The 16364-nt window shown below is 46.4% G+C and overlaps 1 protein-coding gene across 1 annotated transcript; it reads left to right on the top strand.

Annotated features, from left to right (window-relative positions):
- The first annotated feature begins 2286 nt into the window (after positions 1–2286).
- On the top strand, positions 2287–15370 carry LOC140364254 (ADP-ribosyl cyclase/cyclic ADP-ribose hydrolase 1). The gene is made up of 8 exons (XM_072450351.1): positions 2287–2404; positions 3645–3771; positions 12132–12267; positions 14632–14714; positions 14775–14848; positions 14922–15014; positions 15091–15177; positions 15262–15370. The coding sequence occupies exons 1-8, from the start codon at positions 2379–2381 to the stop codon at positions 15281–15283; spliced, it is 648 nt and encodes a 215-aa protein (XP_072306452.1). The 5' UTR covers positions 2287–2378; the 3' UTR covers positions 15284–15370.
- Positions 15371–16364: the final 994 nt, after the last annotated feature.

Here is a 16364-nt window from a genome sequence, read left to right as displayed (position 1 = left end):
AATATTCATCAAAGCATTTTTTTAAATATAGTTTTGATTGGTTTGAAAAATGAAACTCAACAAGAATGCAACTGTTAGATACATTGCATTTTCAATATCATTTTGTAGAATAAATTGCTCAGTAAATGTGATAATTTTCATTTTCAAATACAAGGTTGCAATTATAACAAAAATCTTTGACTTCCCTTTGTGCTAATTGTGCAGAACATGGTAAACGGTTCATTGCCAGAGACGCCAGGTTGACAAACTTACATTTCTAGTTGTTATCTCTACATGCTCCAATCTACAGAAAAGTCCTTGTGTCTTTGAGCAAGACATCTCACTACTTGTAAGAACTTCTTGGTTTTGGTCAGAGGGACTAAGAAGAGGGTCTGACATATCTCCTGTATTTCTATAGAAAGTGTTTATACTTGTATTAGACCTCTACAAACATGTTCTCTGGCCCAAAGCTTTAATTAGACAGGTAAGCTGTGGCAGGAAATGCCACAGCTTGAATGAATATTCAAATTGGATTGTCTATAACCTTGCCAAATGTTATAGACATTTGGCAAACTGGCAAGGCCGGGAATCGAACCCACAATGCCGCGGTGGTATCAACCAGACATGTGCAACGCCCTCAGCCATTGCGCCACCGGCCAGAACCAGATCTGGCATCCTCAAGGCAGTTTGGTGCATTTGAATTCACTTTCTATTGAAACATCTGCTCCTCTTCCGCTGTAACTGCTGAACATTCTGGACTAAAAATGTAAAAAAAGTCATATTCAGTATAACGTTGCTCCTGATTGACTTTGTCGTTGCCGTGAAACAGGCACTCGGATTTCCATATATGGAATTCAGCTCCAAATGGCTTCGTTTGGCTGGAGCCGTACAGTTTGGCCTCAGCCTCAGTGAACGTGACACTAACAGATAAGAAGGCCTTAACAACAGCCAAAATGACAAGCCCAGGCTCATTTTGAGGTGCAAACTTATTTGGCTCGTGAACAAAGCACTCTTGCCTCACCGTAACTGCCACAGATTTCCATACAGACCAAATCATGACCTTTTCAGCAAAACAATACCATGCAATTTGCTGTGAAATTATGATGAAAACGACGACATGACTAAACGTGCCTAAAGGTCAGAGTGAAGCTTTATTTGTTTGCTCTTCTCTCTAGACGGATGTGGGCTTTTCACAGCTTCAGTTACAGTGTTTTGTAAGTGAGGCTTGCAAAAAGGACATCAAACCTACATCTTTGCAAACTAAAGACATTCGATTATCTAGATGTGGTTTGCCTCAAAGTCTTCGGCCAAACGACAAAGAGCCTTTGAATCATGTTTGTCATTTGACGTTTATGTTTCATGTGGATATATACTTATCAGTTAAAGATATATTAACAATAAACCATGATTAATTTATCTTTAGACGAGATTGATGTCACTGAAATCCATACGTTTTTATCAATGCAAAGGGTTTAACCGAGATGGTATCTAAAATAAGTATAGGAAATGGCACTGAAGGAGACTGCAGTTCCAGCTCACAATTCATCCGCGGAGAACAACAGCACTCCTGTCCCGGGACGACACTTTTATTGGAGTCATGAGGATCCACTCTTTGCTCCAGGATGCTTGGTAAATAGCAGTGTGGGGCCTTAAAGAACATTAGTGCAGGACTAAAGCTGGCCTGTGTGATGCGGACCATAACTAGCCACTAGCCCACTAACCCTAACCAACGTATTTACTGGATACGGATCACAAATATGGTAAGCAAGTTCATCTTTTGCCTTGCATAATCCATCAGTGGCGTAAAATGGTGTCTATTTAGTTGGAGAGCATCGTGTGAGACAATGTGACTTACATTTGTAGCGTTATTACAACTTATCATTTACTTCTTAATTGGTCTAATTGCCTTGGTGGATAAATACTTTCCTAATATTTTTACTCAAGTCAAGATTCTTTGTACAAGTTTGAACTGATCCCTTTCTTGCAGTGCCAGCATTTATTTTTGGGGTCAACAAGTTTAATCGACAGCTATTCCAAGATAGAGCATACATAGTAATTACACAAGTGAAGATCCTGACATTTAATATAATAACCTTTTTTTTTCTTTTAGCTGAAGGAAAACAAGCATGCAACAACCTGCTTGACATTATCTACAGTAATTCCAGCAAAGCCAAGTTTTGACTCCACGTAAAATGCAGGTCATGCTCCACAAAATTAATTGTGAGTGTTTTGTTCGCTTCTCGGATCAACTGTCTCTCCCAGAATCATCTCTCCCATGAGTCTTTGTGTGTCTTTTCTAAGGCTTTGTAACGCTCCTGCTCTGCTTTTGTCCGTTGGGAGAACAGCTCGGAACGTCTCCCAACATTCGAGACACCGTGGTCGGGCGATGTTACATCTATATGATATTTGTTAACCCAGGAATGAGGTAAAAGTAATTCAAGCTGGTTAGTTGTCTGCAACATTTCCTGTTGGAGCTCAGATATTGATGGTTAATTCTAGAACAGAACTATTTCTTACTTATTTGAACAATTAATGCAATGAGTTCCTTCTTCCACCGATGACGTCCCGATTACCTTGCAAAGCTTTACAAAACATGACTCCTGCAGCGATCTTGAAGCTAAATCCTCTTGAAAGTGTTGCAGTGTGTGTGAAGTTTGTCAGCGCTGCGTGAGTTAATCTTCCTCTTCCTGTTCGATGTGGTTCAAAGGTTGTTTAAGTGGGTTATATTTGTCAAGTCATCAAACTGACTGGTTTGCTTTGTGTGTGATGAGCTCCCAAAAACAGCTGTTTGCTCAGATGTAACAGATCTTCAAAGGTTTGAGGATGATTGAGACAAAGAGGGTGTTTTTGACTTGAGAGTTGTACCGTATTTTCCGGACAATAAGTCGCACCTTTTTTCATTGTTTTGGTTGCCTGATCAGCCATTCCCAACACGTTTTGACAGACTACTTAACTAAACCTGAGGGTCTGAGGCTTGAGCGCTGGATTTCAATTTCTAGGGCGGAGTTTAGAGCAGAGACAGAACCAATCACATAAACCCAGAAGTGACGCAAAAAACGCGACACGCTTAACCGGATATTACGTAGGCCATGTCAACAAGGCGTGTTCCGCGTTATCCGTCCCCGAACGAAGGAAATGTCTCCTGAATTGCGATGACGCCCTTCGTATAACCGCATCTAACGCACGTTCATCATGGCGAGTAGAGCGGACTTTCCTGATTGTTCAAACCGAAGCGAGAGCAGAAGTAAACACTCGAGCCGGGTCCACCATCTTGAATGTTTTGGAACGGGGGTGAAGAGCTACTTCCGTATCTCAGTGTGACGCGTTAAAACCTCCGACTGGGATTGGATAGGTAAATTTCGGATCGACGACTTCAGTGGCTTTGACTCGGATTCCAGACCCTTACGCATTCGAACAGAATGTGGGCGGGGCTGGCGGGTCAGACAATTGTTTTGGTCGAGTGCAACTTATACTTCAGTGTGACTTATATATGCGACTTATGATTTTTCTTCTCTATTATGCATTTTTTTGGCTAGTGCGACTTATACTCCAGTGCGACTTATAGTCCGGAAAATACGGTATATGAGATAGAGTAGATAGTGTGTTCCTAGATTAGTTTACATATTTTGTCATCTATAATGCTTTCAATGATGTGGTATTTGCAGGTACGACTGTGAAGGCATCTGGTTGCATTTTAAGGCCGCCGTGTTCAGTCAGCCATCTTGTAACGTGACTGCGGAGGACTACCATGATATGTTCCACTTGATGACCCAAAAGTGGCCGTGTGATACGGTGAGCAGGAGCCCGGACAAAAGGGTTCTGACCAACACTTGACCACTACACTACACTTGATCAAATGAATTCACCAAGACTTTGAGGGGAATATGCAAACTCCCAGAAACGCCTCCATAATGCCACACCGAGCACCGTCCTATATGTTTTTATGACTTCCCGAGCACCAGATTGACACCTACATAACAGGACTATACAACTTAGTTCAAAACAAGGACAGATCAAACATAAAATTGCAACACTTATGTCAATGACGTAGTATATACAATATTAATACAAATGTAAAAGTGATCAGCTACTAAAAATGTGCCATTGGGAAACAAATATTTCTCTTTCAATACCAGGTTTAGTGGGTTCTAGCTTATTTTGCAGCCCCATCGTGATTGGAAAAAAACAAAAACACTTACAAATGTTATTAGTCACATTATTGATATTGATAACCAAATGAATGGACAGTATTGGAAGAAGTACTTCCTTTTATTACTTAAGGCGAGACACTGCAGGTAACAGGAAAACATCTTCATTTAAAGATCTACATGTAGTTGTACTGTAGTTCACTCACATACACGTAAGAAACTATGTATTACATGTTTTTCCCATTTTTGTAAAAACTGCCAAAATACTGTGTTTGGGACGTGAGCTGGAAAATGGACGCAGCCAGGTTCAAATGTCTTGCTTCATTTTGTTGATGATACAAAGTTACAAAAAAAAATCTACAGTGGTAGTTTTTGAGTAAATGAACCTGACAAAATAATATATATATATATATATTTTCTTAAATTTACTTGAAACTTTTATGAGTCAGGTTTACATTATAACCACAATCATTCTGTACTTTCCCTAAATATATTGTAAAGTTTGGTGTAAGGGTCTTTATGAAAACCACCTTTGAAGTTACAATGTCCCGTGTGGATGTGAGTGGATTCAATTAAATTAGTAAAATAAATTAGGTTCAGATTGGACAATGAAAGTCCATACGCTGAGAAAGAAAAGTGACCCAAAAAACAAGAACATTTTGTGTCTCACCTTAAGTCAAAGTGCAAACACAGAAGCTAAAAGGACTCAAAAAAGTATGACATTAAAACATCCACTAAGAGCACAAAGTAAAAATAATCCACACAGATATTGGGAACTATTAAACAAATTTTGCTGGTATTTATAACGCGTGCTAAAAGATAAACCCTTTCAGCCATTTCAGCATGTCTGAAACTAGGGATGCGTACCGCTCCGCAGGACCGGATCCGGACTTGTAAAAACGTTTCAGTTCAGGTCCAAAAAAAACGAAACCCCGGTGATTCGGTTCTGGACTCATTAAAAATCTACCACTCACATTCTATATCCTTTACGTTCTAGAATCTAAACCATCTTAAACCTTCCATAGATCGCGAAATTCGCACTAGAAAAGACGTAAACACTGACATCGCTGTCAATGGCCCGGAGCATCAGCGACGCGTCTTCCTCGCGGCAGAAGTTGAAGCCAGTGCAATGAGTTTAAAGACACGAAAGACCGAAGTTGTCACTTTATTTCTTGAACAGAGTTGGTTATTGTTGGCCGTAACCATGGCGATGGAACAAGAAAACGAAAGTTACGACTGTAACTACGGTTCTATGAATCCCGGATGACCGCCAGAGGCGGTGCATAAAGCACTGGATGATCATCCTTGCGCATACACAGGTCGAGAATTAATAACAAAAAAGTCACCTTTGACCCCCCGGTGGCTCACGTGAGTCTATATAGTCACGTGACACCGGGAGCTCAGTCCCTGGAAACCTTCTCGCAAAGCACGAGAATTCCGAGGGACCGGATGCTCTGGCGGTCATCCGGGATTCATAGAACCGTAGTTACAGTCGTAACTTTCGTTCTATTTCATCCCTACTGACCGCCAGAGGCGGTGCATAAAGCACTGGATGACGAATACCAGCAGAGTCCCGAGGAATAGACAAAACCATACCTCAATGGGACGCAGAAGAGTGTTGCCGGAGAACCTCTTCCAGCGGTTGTGGAGAAACCACATTCACTCTGTAGAATCTTGCAAATGTATTCGGGGATGTCCAAGAGGCCGCCGCACAGATCACGTCCAAGGACACCCCGTTCATAGCGGCCCACGAAGTTGAGAGCCCCCTTGTGGAGTGGCACCTCACCCCGGACGGCAACGGTCGCCCTTGTCGAGTATAGGCTTCCGTGATTACATCAACAATCCAGCGCGCGAGACGCTGTTTGGACAGAGCCTGGCCCTTGCGTGGGCCGGCAAAACAAACAAACAGGCTCTCAGATTTGCGTATCAACGCTGTAGCACGCACATATGCCTCAAGCGCACGGACAGGACACAGCTGTTCGGCGGCAGATCCCGCACCAAAACGTGCAAGTTGTAGCGGGCGGTTGTGCCCCTCCGACAAAATCACCTTTGGAACAAAATCTATATTCGGCCAAAGGGAAACCCCAGAGTTGTCGGGGTGCCAACGAAAACAGGAGTCTGCCACGGACAAAGCCTGGAGCTCACTCACCCGCTTCGCAGAGGCCATCGCCAGAAGGAATGCCGTCTTCATTGACAGCCATTTAAGGTCAACCTGCGACAGAGGCTCAAATGGAGAGGATCGCAACGCCTCCAGCACCAGGGACAGGTCCCAGGCCGGGGCCACAGACCGGGCCGGCGGATGCAAACGCCGAGCACCCTTTAGAAAAAGGGAAATATCTTGGTTACGGCCAACCGAGAAACCATTCCACCCCACATGCCCACAAGAAATTGCGGCAATGTATACCTTCAGGGTAGATGGAGAGCGCCCCTGGCCAAGTAGCTCCTGCAGGAATGCGAGCACCGTTGACACAGCACAATGTACTGGATCCTCCCCGCTTTTGGGACACCAGGCGTCAAACAGTTTCCACTTGCAGGAATACAGAAGACGGGTAGACCGGGCACGAGCATTGCTTATTGTGTTCCCAATCTCCCCGGCGTACTTCGAGAAGGTCAGGCCGGGCCCTGCAGCGGCCATACCTAGAGCTTCAGGCGCTCGGGATTGGGGTGCAGAATCTGACCCCCTAGTTGAGAGAGGAGATCCCGCCTGGGGGGAGAGGTCTCGCTGTGCCGCAGCAGAGCCTGCGCAGCAAAGGAAACCATGTCCTCCCTGGCCAAAACGGGGCCACAAGCAGGAGACTGTGGCCCTCCTGAAAGACCCTGAGAAGCGTCTGATGAATCAGGGGGAATGGGGGAAATGCATAAAGCATCGTCCTCGGCCAGTCGTGAGCCAGTGCGTCCTGACCCAGTGGGCTGGCCCTGTCTGCCAGCGAGAACCACTGAGGGCAGTGTGTCGCGTCGCGGGAGGCAAAAAGATCCACCTGTGCCCTGCCGAAGGTCTCCCAAATGTCCCTCACCACCTCTGGGTGAAGCTGCCAGTCCCCCGGCAGCGGCCGATGGCGAGACAGAAAGTCCGCGGACACATTCCAAACCCCCGGAATGTGAACAGCGCTCAGACTGGCAAGGCGCGGGGTAGCCCAAGTCAGGACCCGTTGTGCAATCCTGAACAGGGTCACCTGTTCAGGATTGCACATGTGAAAAACCACACTGGTGTTGTCGGACCGTACCATGACATGACGGCCGCGCAGGTGTGGCAAGAAATGGCGCAGCGCTAGCTCGACAGCCAAGAACTCCAGCACATTGATGTGCAGCCTGCTCTGCCTCTGGGACCATGACCCTTGCACCATCCGTGCCTGCCATGTCGCACCCCAGCCTAGGAGGGATGCGTCTGTGTACACAACTTCCCGTCTGGAAGGAAGAGGCCCCAGCGGAACGCCCTGTGTCATAAAGGCCTCGTTCCGCCACCTGCATAGAGACACCCGGCATTGGGGAGATACGGGTAGCCGCTGCCGCCTGTGATCCTGACGTGTGGGGTCCAGGTGTAGGCTGTTGAGCCACATCTGAAGGGGGCGCAAAGACAGCAGCCCCAGAGGAACCACCGTTGCGGCCGCAGTCAGCTTGCCCAAGAGGCTTAGGAACAAGACGTAGGGAAGAGAACTCCCCTGTCGAAAGTCCCGCAACATTCCCAAAATATCGTCCACCCGCTTGGGCGAAGGGCGTGCAGTCGCTGTATGGGAGTCGAGGACCATGCCGAGGAAAGTTGCTACCTGTGACGGCACAAGGCAACTCTTTGCCAAGTTCACCCGCAGCCCCAAGTTGGCCACGTGCCTGAGCACAGTCTCTGTATCTTGAAGCGCCTGCTCGTGACTGGGCGCACAAATGAGCCAGTCGTCCAGATAGGGCAGAATCCACAACCCCTGGGCCTGCAAGGGGGACAAGGCTGCAGCGACGCACCTTGTAAAAACTCGAGGGGACAGAGATAACCCGAATGGCAGGACCCTGAACTGGAAGTGTTCTCCCCGGAAAGCAAAGCGGAGAAACTTCCAATGTGGCGGTGCAATGGGGACATGAAAATATGCATCCTTCAAGTCTACTGTTGTGAACCAGTCGCCTGGGGAGATCGCCTGGAGCACTTGTCTGACCGCCAACATTCTGAAAGGGAGTACCTTTAAAAACATATTTAGACCCCTGAGGTCCAGAACTGGGCGTAAATCGCCTGTCTTCTTGGGTACTAAAAAATAACGGGAATAAAAGCCCCCTGGATCCAGCAGGGGGTCCACAGGAACTATCGCCCCCTTGTCCAGCAAGGTGCGAATCTCCTGAGAGAGCGCCTGCGCCTTGGCCGAATCCTGAATAACTGTCATTCGGATCCGACCAGGAACAGGAGGCCGGCGGCGGAACTGCAGACGATACCCTTCGGACAGCGTGGCCAGCACCCAAATATCTGGGGAGTGAGCCGTCCAGTACTCCAGCTGTCCTGGGGAAAAATGTCCTACCGCCGGCCCTGTGGCCTCATCTGGAGGCCCCTCGACCCCGCCCGGGTTTGTGGGGGCCACGGCCGGGCTGTGAGGAACGGGACGCACGGGACGGACGAAATCCAAATCTTGGGGCCTGTTGCAAGTCTGAGTCATGATGGGGCGGTGGTGTGTATCTCCGTGAAGGAACGGGAGGGGCGGCCTAAGCCGGTCGATGAGACCCCCGCCTATGAAGCCCCACCAACTGTTGCCGTGTACGGCAAGCCTGGGCCGTGCGCTCTAGAGCCTCCAGGGCGGTCGGGCCAAATAGTTCTCCGGGAAGAACTGGAACACCCCTCAAGGTCTTCCTACTGGCCTCAGAGAGCGGAGACTGTGCCAGCCATACTTGGCGGCGAGCTTGCACTAATGTAGAGAGCAGTCGCCCTAGTTCCCTTGACATGAGGGCAAAAGCCTGCAAGGAGGCATCAACCAGCCCATGTGTTGGTTGGTCCACTGGCACCGTCTCAAGGGAAACCGACAGGCCAAGCATTAAATGAGACAATGAGTTCCCAATGCGACCCATACAAGCTCCCATGTCGTACGCCTTACACAGAAGGTCGTCTGTAACCCGGCACTGTGGTCGTGGACACCGGGCATTAGTCCGTAAAGTCTCCTCTGGGCGGACGATGAGGGAGGCAATAGCCGGCTCCACTGCCGGCATATGTCCCAGGCCAAGCTTCTGAGGATCCTGCATCAGTGCCAAAACCCTGCCATCTGAAGTAGGCCTCGAAAATGCCTTTGGGTCTGTCCAACAGGCATGCAGTTCCTTAATGTACTCCTCCGAGGGAGGAACTGCAAAGTGGGACGCTGCAGCCTGGCGCCGAAAGAAGGCGCTCGAGGGTGCCGCCTCATCCCGCGGAACATCCAGCTTTAAGCGGGAAAGTGCCGTCCGCAAAGCCGCTGTGACAGTGTCATCACTGTCGGCCTGAGAGCCGGCAGAGGCCAGTGAGCCAGATTCTGAAACTCTGGAGCTCAGAAGGTCAGAATCCAGCTGAAACTGCGTGTCTGAAGCAGCCACAGATATGACGTCATCATATACTGAGGCTGTGCCATGCCCCTCCTGCCGTTGTGCCACCACACGACTGGCATCAGTCTGGAGAGTCTGGATAACTGCCCGCATTTGGGCCAGTTCAGATGTCAGCGTGCTCACTTGAGCCGCTAACTTCCCGGGGCCCTTCTTTTTCTTGAGTAGCCGTGGACGGCCGCTTGAGACCCCAGTCTGGCCAGCTGGTAACTGACTCGGAGGCGCCACAGACAACCAGTCTGAAGCGTCCTCGAAAGCCGCCAAGCGCGCCACGCGCACAGACCAGGGCATAACCGAACAGTTGGAGCAAGCATCATCGGAGAGTGCCTCCCGAAGATGATCCACTCCAAGACAAGCAGGGCAGAGATCATGCCCATCGTCAGGCTGCAGCGGCGCTAGGCAGGACCGGCAGCACAGGGACTCCAGCATGATAAGACCGGAGCCAATAGAGTCGGGTCGAGTGGAACGCCACTATCGACTCTAAGATGTAAAACCTCTTACCTACCCCGGTAAGAGGGGCGCACCGGGGTCAGCTCGAGCAGTGAACGCCACTAATGACCCGCTATATGAGGGGACACCGCGGGGTCAGGTTGAGCAGGGAACGCCACTAATGACCCGCTATGTGAATGAGACGTGCGGGATCAGACTGAGCTGAGCACGCCACTAATGACCCAATGTAAACACAAAACCAGCTACATGTAACCACCAGGTCGAGCCGAAAACGCCACCGCTGGTGTGTAACTGGCTGAAAACAAAGCAGTTCAGAACTAATGACCCGAAAACGGCTATAGTTAGAACTTGTATCAGTAAACCAAACAACCGACTTTAGCTCACGGATAAACACAGAACCGGGTACAATTGTACGGTTCAAATTCAACAAAAAACTACAGAGCGCAAGGCTACGGCGAAATGCATTAAAGGGGTACTTACCAGTCGTAGAAAACAACGTAAATATACCTCCTATTGCAACAGGTCCGACACGCTTGTGCAGCCCCAGGAGGGCGAGCGAACTCGCCTCACCGACTGTACCACAGTCACAGGGCTAACAGGCTACAAGCGGCAAAACGAACCAACTTTGTGGGAAAACAGCAATATTAGCCGAACAACCACGTATACAACCTGCATGCGAGAAGGTGAAAAGGGACTGAGCTCCCGGTGTCACGTGACTATATAGACTCACGTGAGCCACCGGGGGGTCAAAGGTGACTTTTTTGTTATTAATTCTCGACCTGTGTATGCGCAAGGATGATCATCCAGTGCTTTATGCACCGCCTCTGGCGGTCAGTAGGGATGAAATAGAATCAAAAACCACCCCGTCTCCTGAGCCCGCTCTTAGCTCCGCCCCAGAGACCACACGCATGCGCACTAGAGACTAGGGTCGCTACAATATGAATAAAATAACTGTGTTATGTTGTGATGTAGCATTTATTTAGGTGGGTTAATGTGCCAGATACATATATATACATCTAAGTAAATACCAAGTCAAAGTAATATTGTTTAATTGCTGGATTCATTAATTGGAGCTTATATTTTGTAATAGTATTTGTATTCTACAGTTGTTAAATATGGTCTTGTGTTTAATGCTGTTAATATGATGTATTGTGTGTAGTGTAAAATATTTTCATATTCTATTTTTAATACTGCTAAGTTGATTGATTTATAGTGGTTCTAGTTGACTTTTATGCTAGTTTTTGAAGGTTTTTACATGACTTTGATGCCAATGGATCTGCAAAATTAAAGAGTGGAAATGTATCTAAAGCATTAAACTTCAGGTGTGGGGAACAGCCCAGTCAAACCAGTAATACACTTGACAAACATAGAATCAGCTGAAACAACTGCTCCAAAACCAATACTCAACTTGCTCTTGTTCGGAAGTTGTTCCTCTAGTAAAACACATGAATGTGTGTTAGCTAGCTAGCAGCTTGTGATTTGTAAGTTGTAACTTCTGTTAATAAACAGTGAATAAACCAGATAAATTGAGTTTATTTCAGTCTGCAGTTAAGCCTTGTGTTTGATAGTCGTCCTTGTTCATGTGTCTTCAACTTAATTGAGCCAAGTAGCTTGTGTTATGCTGTTATAACATTATGAAAATATGGCATGAGTTCAGCCGGACTCATTAGGTCCAGACCTGAACCTAAACCTCTGGATTCGAATCCGGACTTGAACCTGAACGTGGGTTTAGGTATGCATCCCTATCTGAAACTATAAGAAAAACTACTTTTACTTTTCAATACAGTTAAAAATGTAGTGGAGTCTTGCTCTCAAATGTAGTGTAGTAAAAGTAAAAAGTACCCACTGTAAAATATAGTTACAGTAAGTATAGTAATGATACCTGAACATGTACATATACTTTTAATGTTGTACTTTGTTACTTTCCACTACTGCTAATGGATGAATAAGGCATTTTAAAGCATCGTTGAGTGCTCGTTGTTATCACATATGACTTTCACTCGTCTCCCCCGGTTACAGTCGCTGTTCTGGAGTAAGACCAGGGCTCTGATGCACAGCTATGCCGCAGTCTCACCACATCTCTGGACCCTGGAGGACACGCTGGTGGGATACATGTTCAACGACCTCATCTGGTGCAAGCAACATGAGGACGAGGGTGAACAGGCCTCTCTGTGCATCCATGAAAACACTCCACAATCACAATTAGAAACGCTCAATGAAAGGAAGTAAAGCCAAATTGCTTTAAAGAGGACATATTATGTAAAATTTGTTTATTCAAAGTTTTGAGTTTGTCCTGTGATGTCCTGCAAACTCAAATTAGGCTCAAATTATCAGAAAATTCCTGTTTTCATCCACCCCCTATCCACACCCACTTCCTGTATTTAGTACGATTATCCATCCATCCATCTTCTCCCGCTTTATCCTGGGCCGGGTCGCGGGGGCAGCTGTCTGAGCAGGGACTCCCAGACTTCCTTCTCCCCAGACACTTCCAACAACTCCTCCGGGGGGATCCTGAGGCGTTCCCAGGCCAGCCAAGAGACATAGTCTCTCCAGCGTGTCCTGGGTCTTCCCCGGGGCCTCTTCCCGGTGGGACATGCCTGAAACACCTCCCGAGGGAGGCGCCCAGGAGGCATCCGGAACAGATGCCCGAGCCACCTCAGCTGGCTCCTCTCGACGTGGAGGAGCAGCGGCTCTACTCCGAGCTCCCCCCGTGTGGCCGAGCTCCTCACCTTATCTCTAAGGGAGCGCCCAGCCACACGGCGGAGGAGATTAATTTCGACCGTTTGTATCCGCAATCTTGTTCTTTCGGTCACTACCCAAAGTTCTTGACCATAGGTGAGGTCAGAACGTAGACCGACCGGTAAATAGAGAGCTTTGCCTTTCGGCTCAGCTCCCTCTTTACCACAACAGTCCGATGCAGCGACTGCATCACTGCAGCCGCTGCACCGATCCGCCTGTCGATCTCACGCTCCATCCTTCCCTCACTCGTGAACAAGACCCCGAGATACTTGAACTCCTCCACTTGGGGCAAGGACTCCCCACCCACCTGAAGAGGGCAAGCCACCTTTTTCCGGTCGAGAACCATGGCCTCGGATTTGGAGGTGCTGATTCTCATCCCAGCCGCTTCACACTCGGCTGCAAACCGTCCCAGTGCATGTTGCAGGTCCGGGTTTGATGGAGCCATCAGGACAACATCGTCTGCAAACAGCAGAGATGAGATCCTGTGGTCCCCAAACCGGACACCCTCCGACCCCTGACTGCGCCTAGAAATTCTGTCCATAAAAATTATGAACAGAACCGGTGACAAAGGGCAGCCCTGGCGGAGTCCAACATGCACTGGGAACAGGTCTGACTTACTGCCGGCAATGCGAACACAGCTCCTGCTCCGGTCATACAGGGACCAGACAGCCCTGAGCAAAGGGCCCCGGACCCCGTACTCCCGGAGCACCCCCCAAAGGACACCCCGAGGGACACGGTCGAAAGCCTTCTCCAGATCCACAAAGCACATGTGGACTGGTTGGGCAAACTCCCATGAACCCTCGTACCTAGTACGATTATTAAGGAAAAAAAAGTAAGACTGATAAAGAGCACTGTGTAGAGTTCTAAAATCAAATTTTAAAAACATGTCAATAACAATGTGCTGCTTGTTACGGTGAAATGTCACTATGCAGAGGCGGGGCTTATCAGTTCTGTAGTTTAGAACAGGAAGTCAATGGACCTGTTTCTATTACTAAGCCGTTTTAGATCAATATTGCAGTTTATAACTATCAAAATCTAAAATTATGATATATTTATGTTATAGTTCAATATTTAGAACCTGAAAAAGCATAATATATCTACTTTAATAAAACATAATTTAGTAAAAGTCTTCAATAGACTTGGTTTTATTGGTCGAATTTTAGTTTACATGGCATGGTAGTAAAATGACAAAAGATGAACAGAGACTAAACTAAAACTGGACAAGACAAGAACTAATATGTGACCAAACCAAGTCTACATCAGGACTAAACCAGGACTAGAACAAGAACAAACCAGGCCACGTGTGAATTAAGCTACCATGCTAATACTATCGCTTTAGCATGCAGTTATGTATCAATTGGTGACAGAGGGCTACATTATTATACACTTAAAGCAGAACTAAATAACTTTGGCAAAAGAGCTCCCTCTGCTGCTCCTTTTTAACTCGTAAAAAAAGTGGCAGGGTTTCTCAGGAGAGTTGTCTTCGGGTCGATGAACGCAAAGAGAGAGGACGGACACTTCAAACGCCCCAAAATGACATATTTAACCATCACAGAGACCTACAAAGACGTTCAGTTAGGTGAAAATGTTACTTAGTTCTACTTAGTTTAACACAAGTTTCAAATTAATTGCAGTCAATATATCTCCCAACACGTCTGAAACAGGAAAAGCCAACATATGACAGCTTTTCAACCTTTCTTTAACTATTACCTTTAACCATTTCTTTAACCATTACCTTTAACAAGAATCTCTGTAGCTCACAGCTGTGTCTTTGGCCCAGATTTCGACTTCAGCGCGTGTCCGGAGTGGTCAGCCTGCAAAAATCATCCGGTTTATTCCCTTTGGAGACAGGCTTCGCAGAATGTAAGCCACATCAGCAGCTCACAACCAGAATTTAAAAAAAAAATGACCTCATTTGTTTAGTTTGCAGAAATGGCTTGCGGCAACATCACAGTACTACTGAACGGCTCGATCAGTGACGCCTTTAACAGGACAAGGTATAATCAAAACAATATCCATATAGTTTATTGAATATCAGTGTTTTCCAAACAGCTTTAAGGCGTTTCACAGCATGTTTGGAAGTGTTGAACTCGACAGTCTCAATCCGCAAAGGGTTCATTATGTCAATATACATGTGGTGGCCAGCCTGAAGGGACCACAGATGTGAGTCAGAATCGTAAGCATTATTCATACTGTTCGGTACAAAAACATCAACAACAACCTTGCTACGTTTGCGCAGTGAATCGTGCGGCCAAGGATCCGTGGAAGACCTGATTCACGTTCTCCAGACGAGGGGTTTCCGATGGACGTGCACGGACAATCATCAGTGCGTACGATAAAGCACATTGTAATGCTGATAAAAAAGGTTCTTGAAAAGCCTGTTTATCGTGATTTCTTTTCACCCTTACAGGATGCTGATGATGCTTCAGTGAGTCCAGAACCAGGCTTCCAGTAGTGGGACAAACCTGAAAAGCGCTGGGTATTGCCCCGAAACTCAGGATACAGGGTCCATGATAAACTTATCCAGATACTCGGAGCTTGATGTGATACATGTGCTGATACAGGGTTATCCCTTAAAAAACGGTGTTAAAAGTTTTGATCATGTAGAATAAAAAATACATGGGAATTATATGTTCACGATGCCATTAAAGGAGGAATATTATGATTTTTTTCAAGAACTTGAACTATATCATTCATAATTTCACATTTTGATCATTGTAAACCACTGATACTGATCTAAAGCGGCTTTGTAATAGAAACTAAGGTCTTTTAACTTGCTCTTCAAAACTACAGCACTGATCAGTTCCGCCAAATTATAATGACATTTCACCAAAACAAGCAGCATATTGTTTTTATCTTTTAAAAGTTGCTACTGTGAGATTATTTTTTATATAACTGCAACTAAGTACAGTGCAGAGATTTGGGCAGGGATAGGGGGTAGGTAAAAACAAGATTTTTCTGATAACGCGAGCCTCAAATATGCAGTAATCGATCAAAATACAACTCGTGCTTTCAGGCGTCTGCAGTAGAACGCCTCCTCTCTCCCTCCCCAACATGAAAAAGTGTTGTTGGGTTTTTCTGGGTTTGTTTGTTTCTGTTGTAAAGTAAAAAATAAAAAGTAAAAAAATGAACCTGTGCATTATCTTTGAGAGGAGCACAAGGGTCTGATGATGGGGAATTAAACACTGATTGCGTTGATTTTGCTATTAGAATACAGCATCAAGTACCACAATATGCATCTCTCTCAAAAACACGCATAAACACTTGTATCAACAGCAGAAGTGGGGTAGAACTGATCCACTGAAAGTATCAAAACTTTTAAGTTTCTTTCATAGAGTAAAAAACAGAACATTGGCCGTCTTTCGTTAATGGTCACATTTATATAGCACTTTTTTTCTTCAAGGCACTTTGAAACTACTTCAAATTCAGTCTTACTAGTTTTTAAGTTTTTTTTTAGCTTCAGGTGACGGCTGTCTGAACCCGTTATTTTTATTTATATTTACCCACCTCAGA

Source organism: Eucyclogobius newberryi, unplaced genomic scaffold (genome assembly GCF_026437365.1).
Source record: "Eucyclogobius newberryi isolate DKJ021-1_F unplaced genomic scaffold, fEucNew1.0.hap1 SCAF_18, whole genome shotgun sequence".
NCBI lineage: Eukaryota > Metazoa > Chordata > Actinopteri > Gobiiformes > Gobiidae > Eucyclogobius > Eucyclogobius newberryi.
This window is presented reverse-complemented; position numbering and strand designations above follow the sequence as displayed.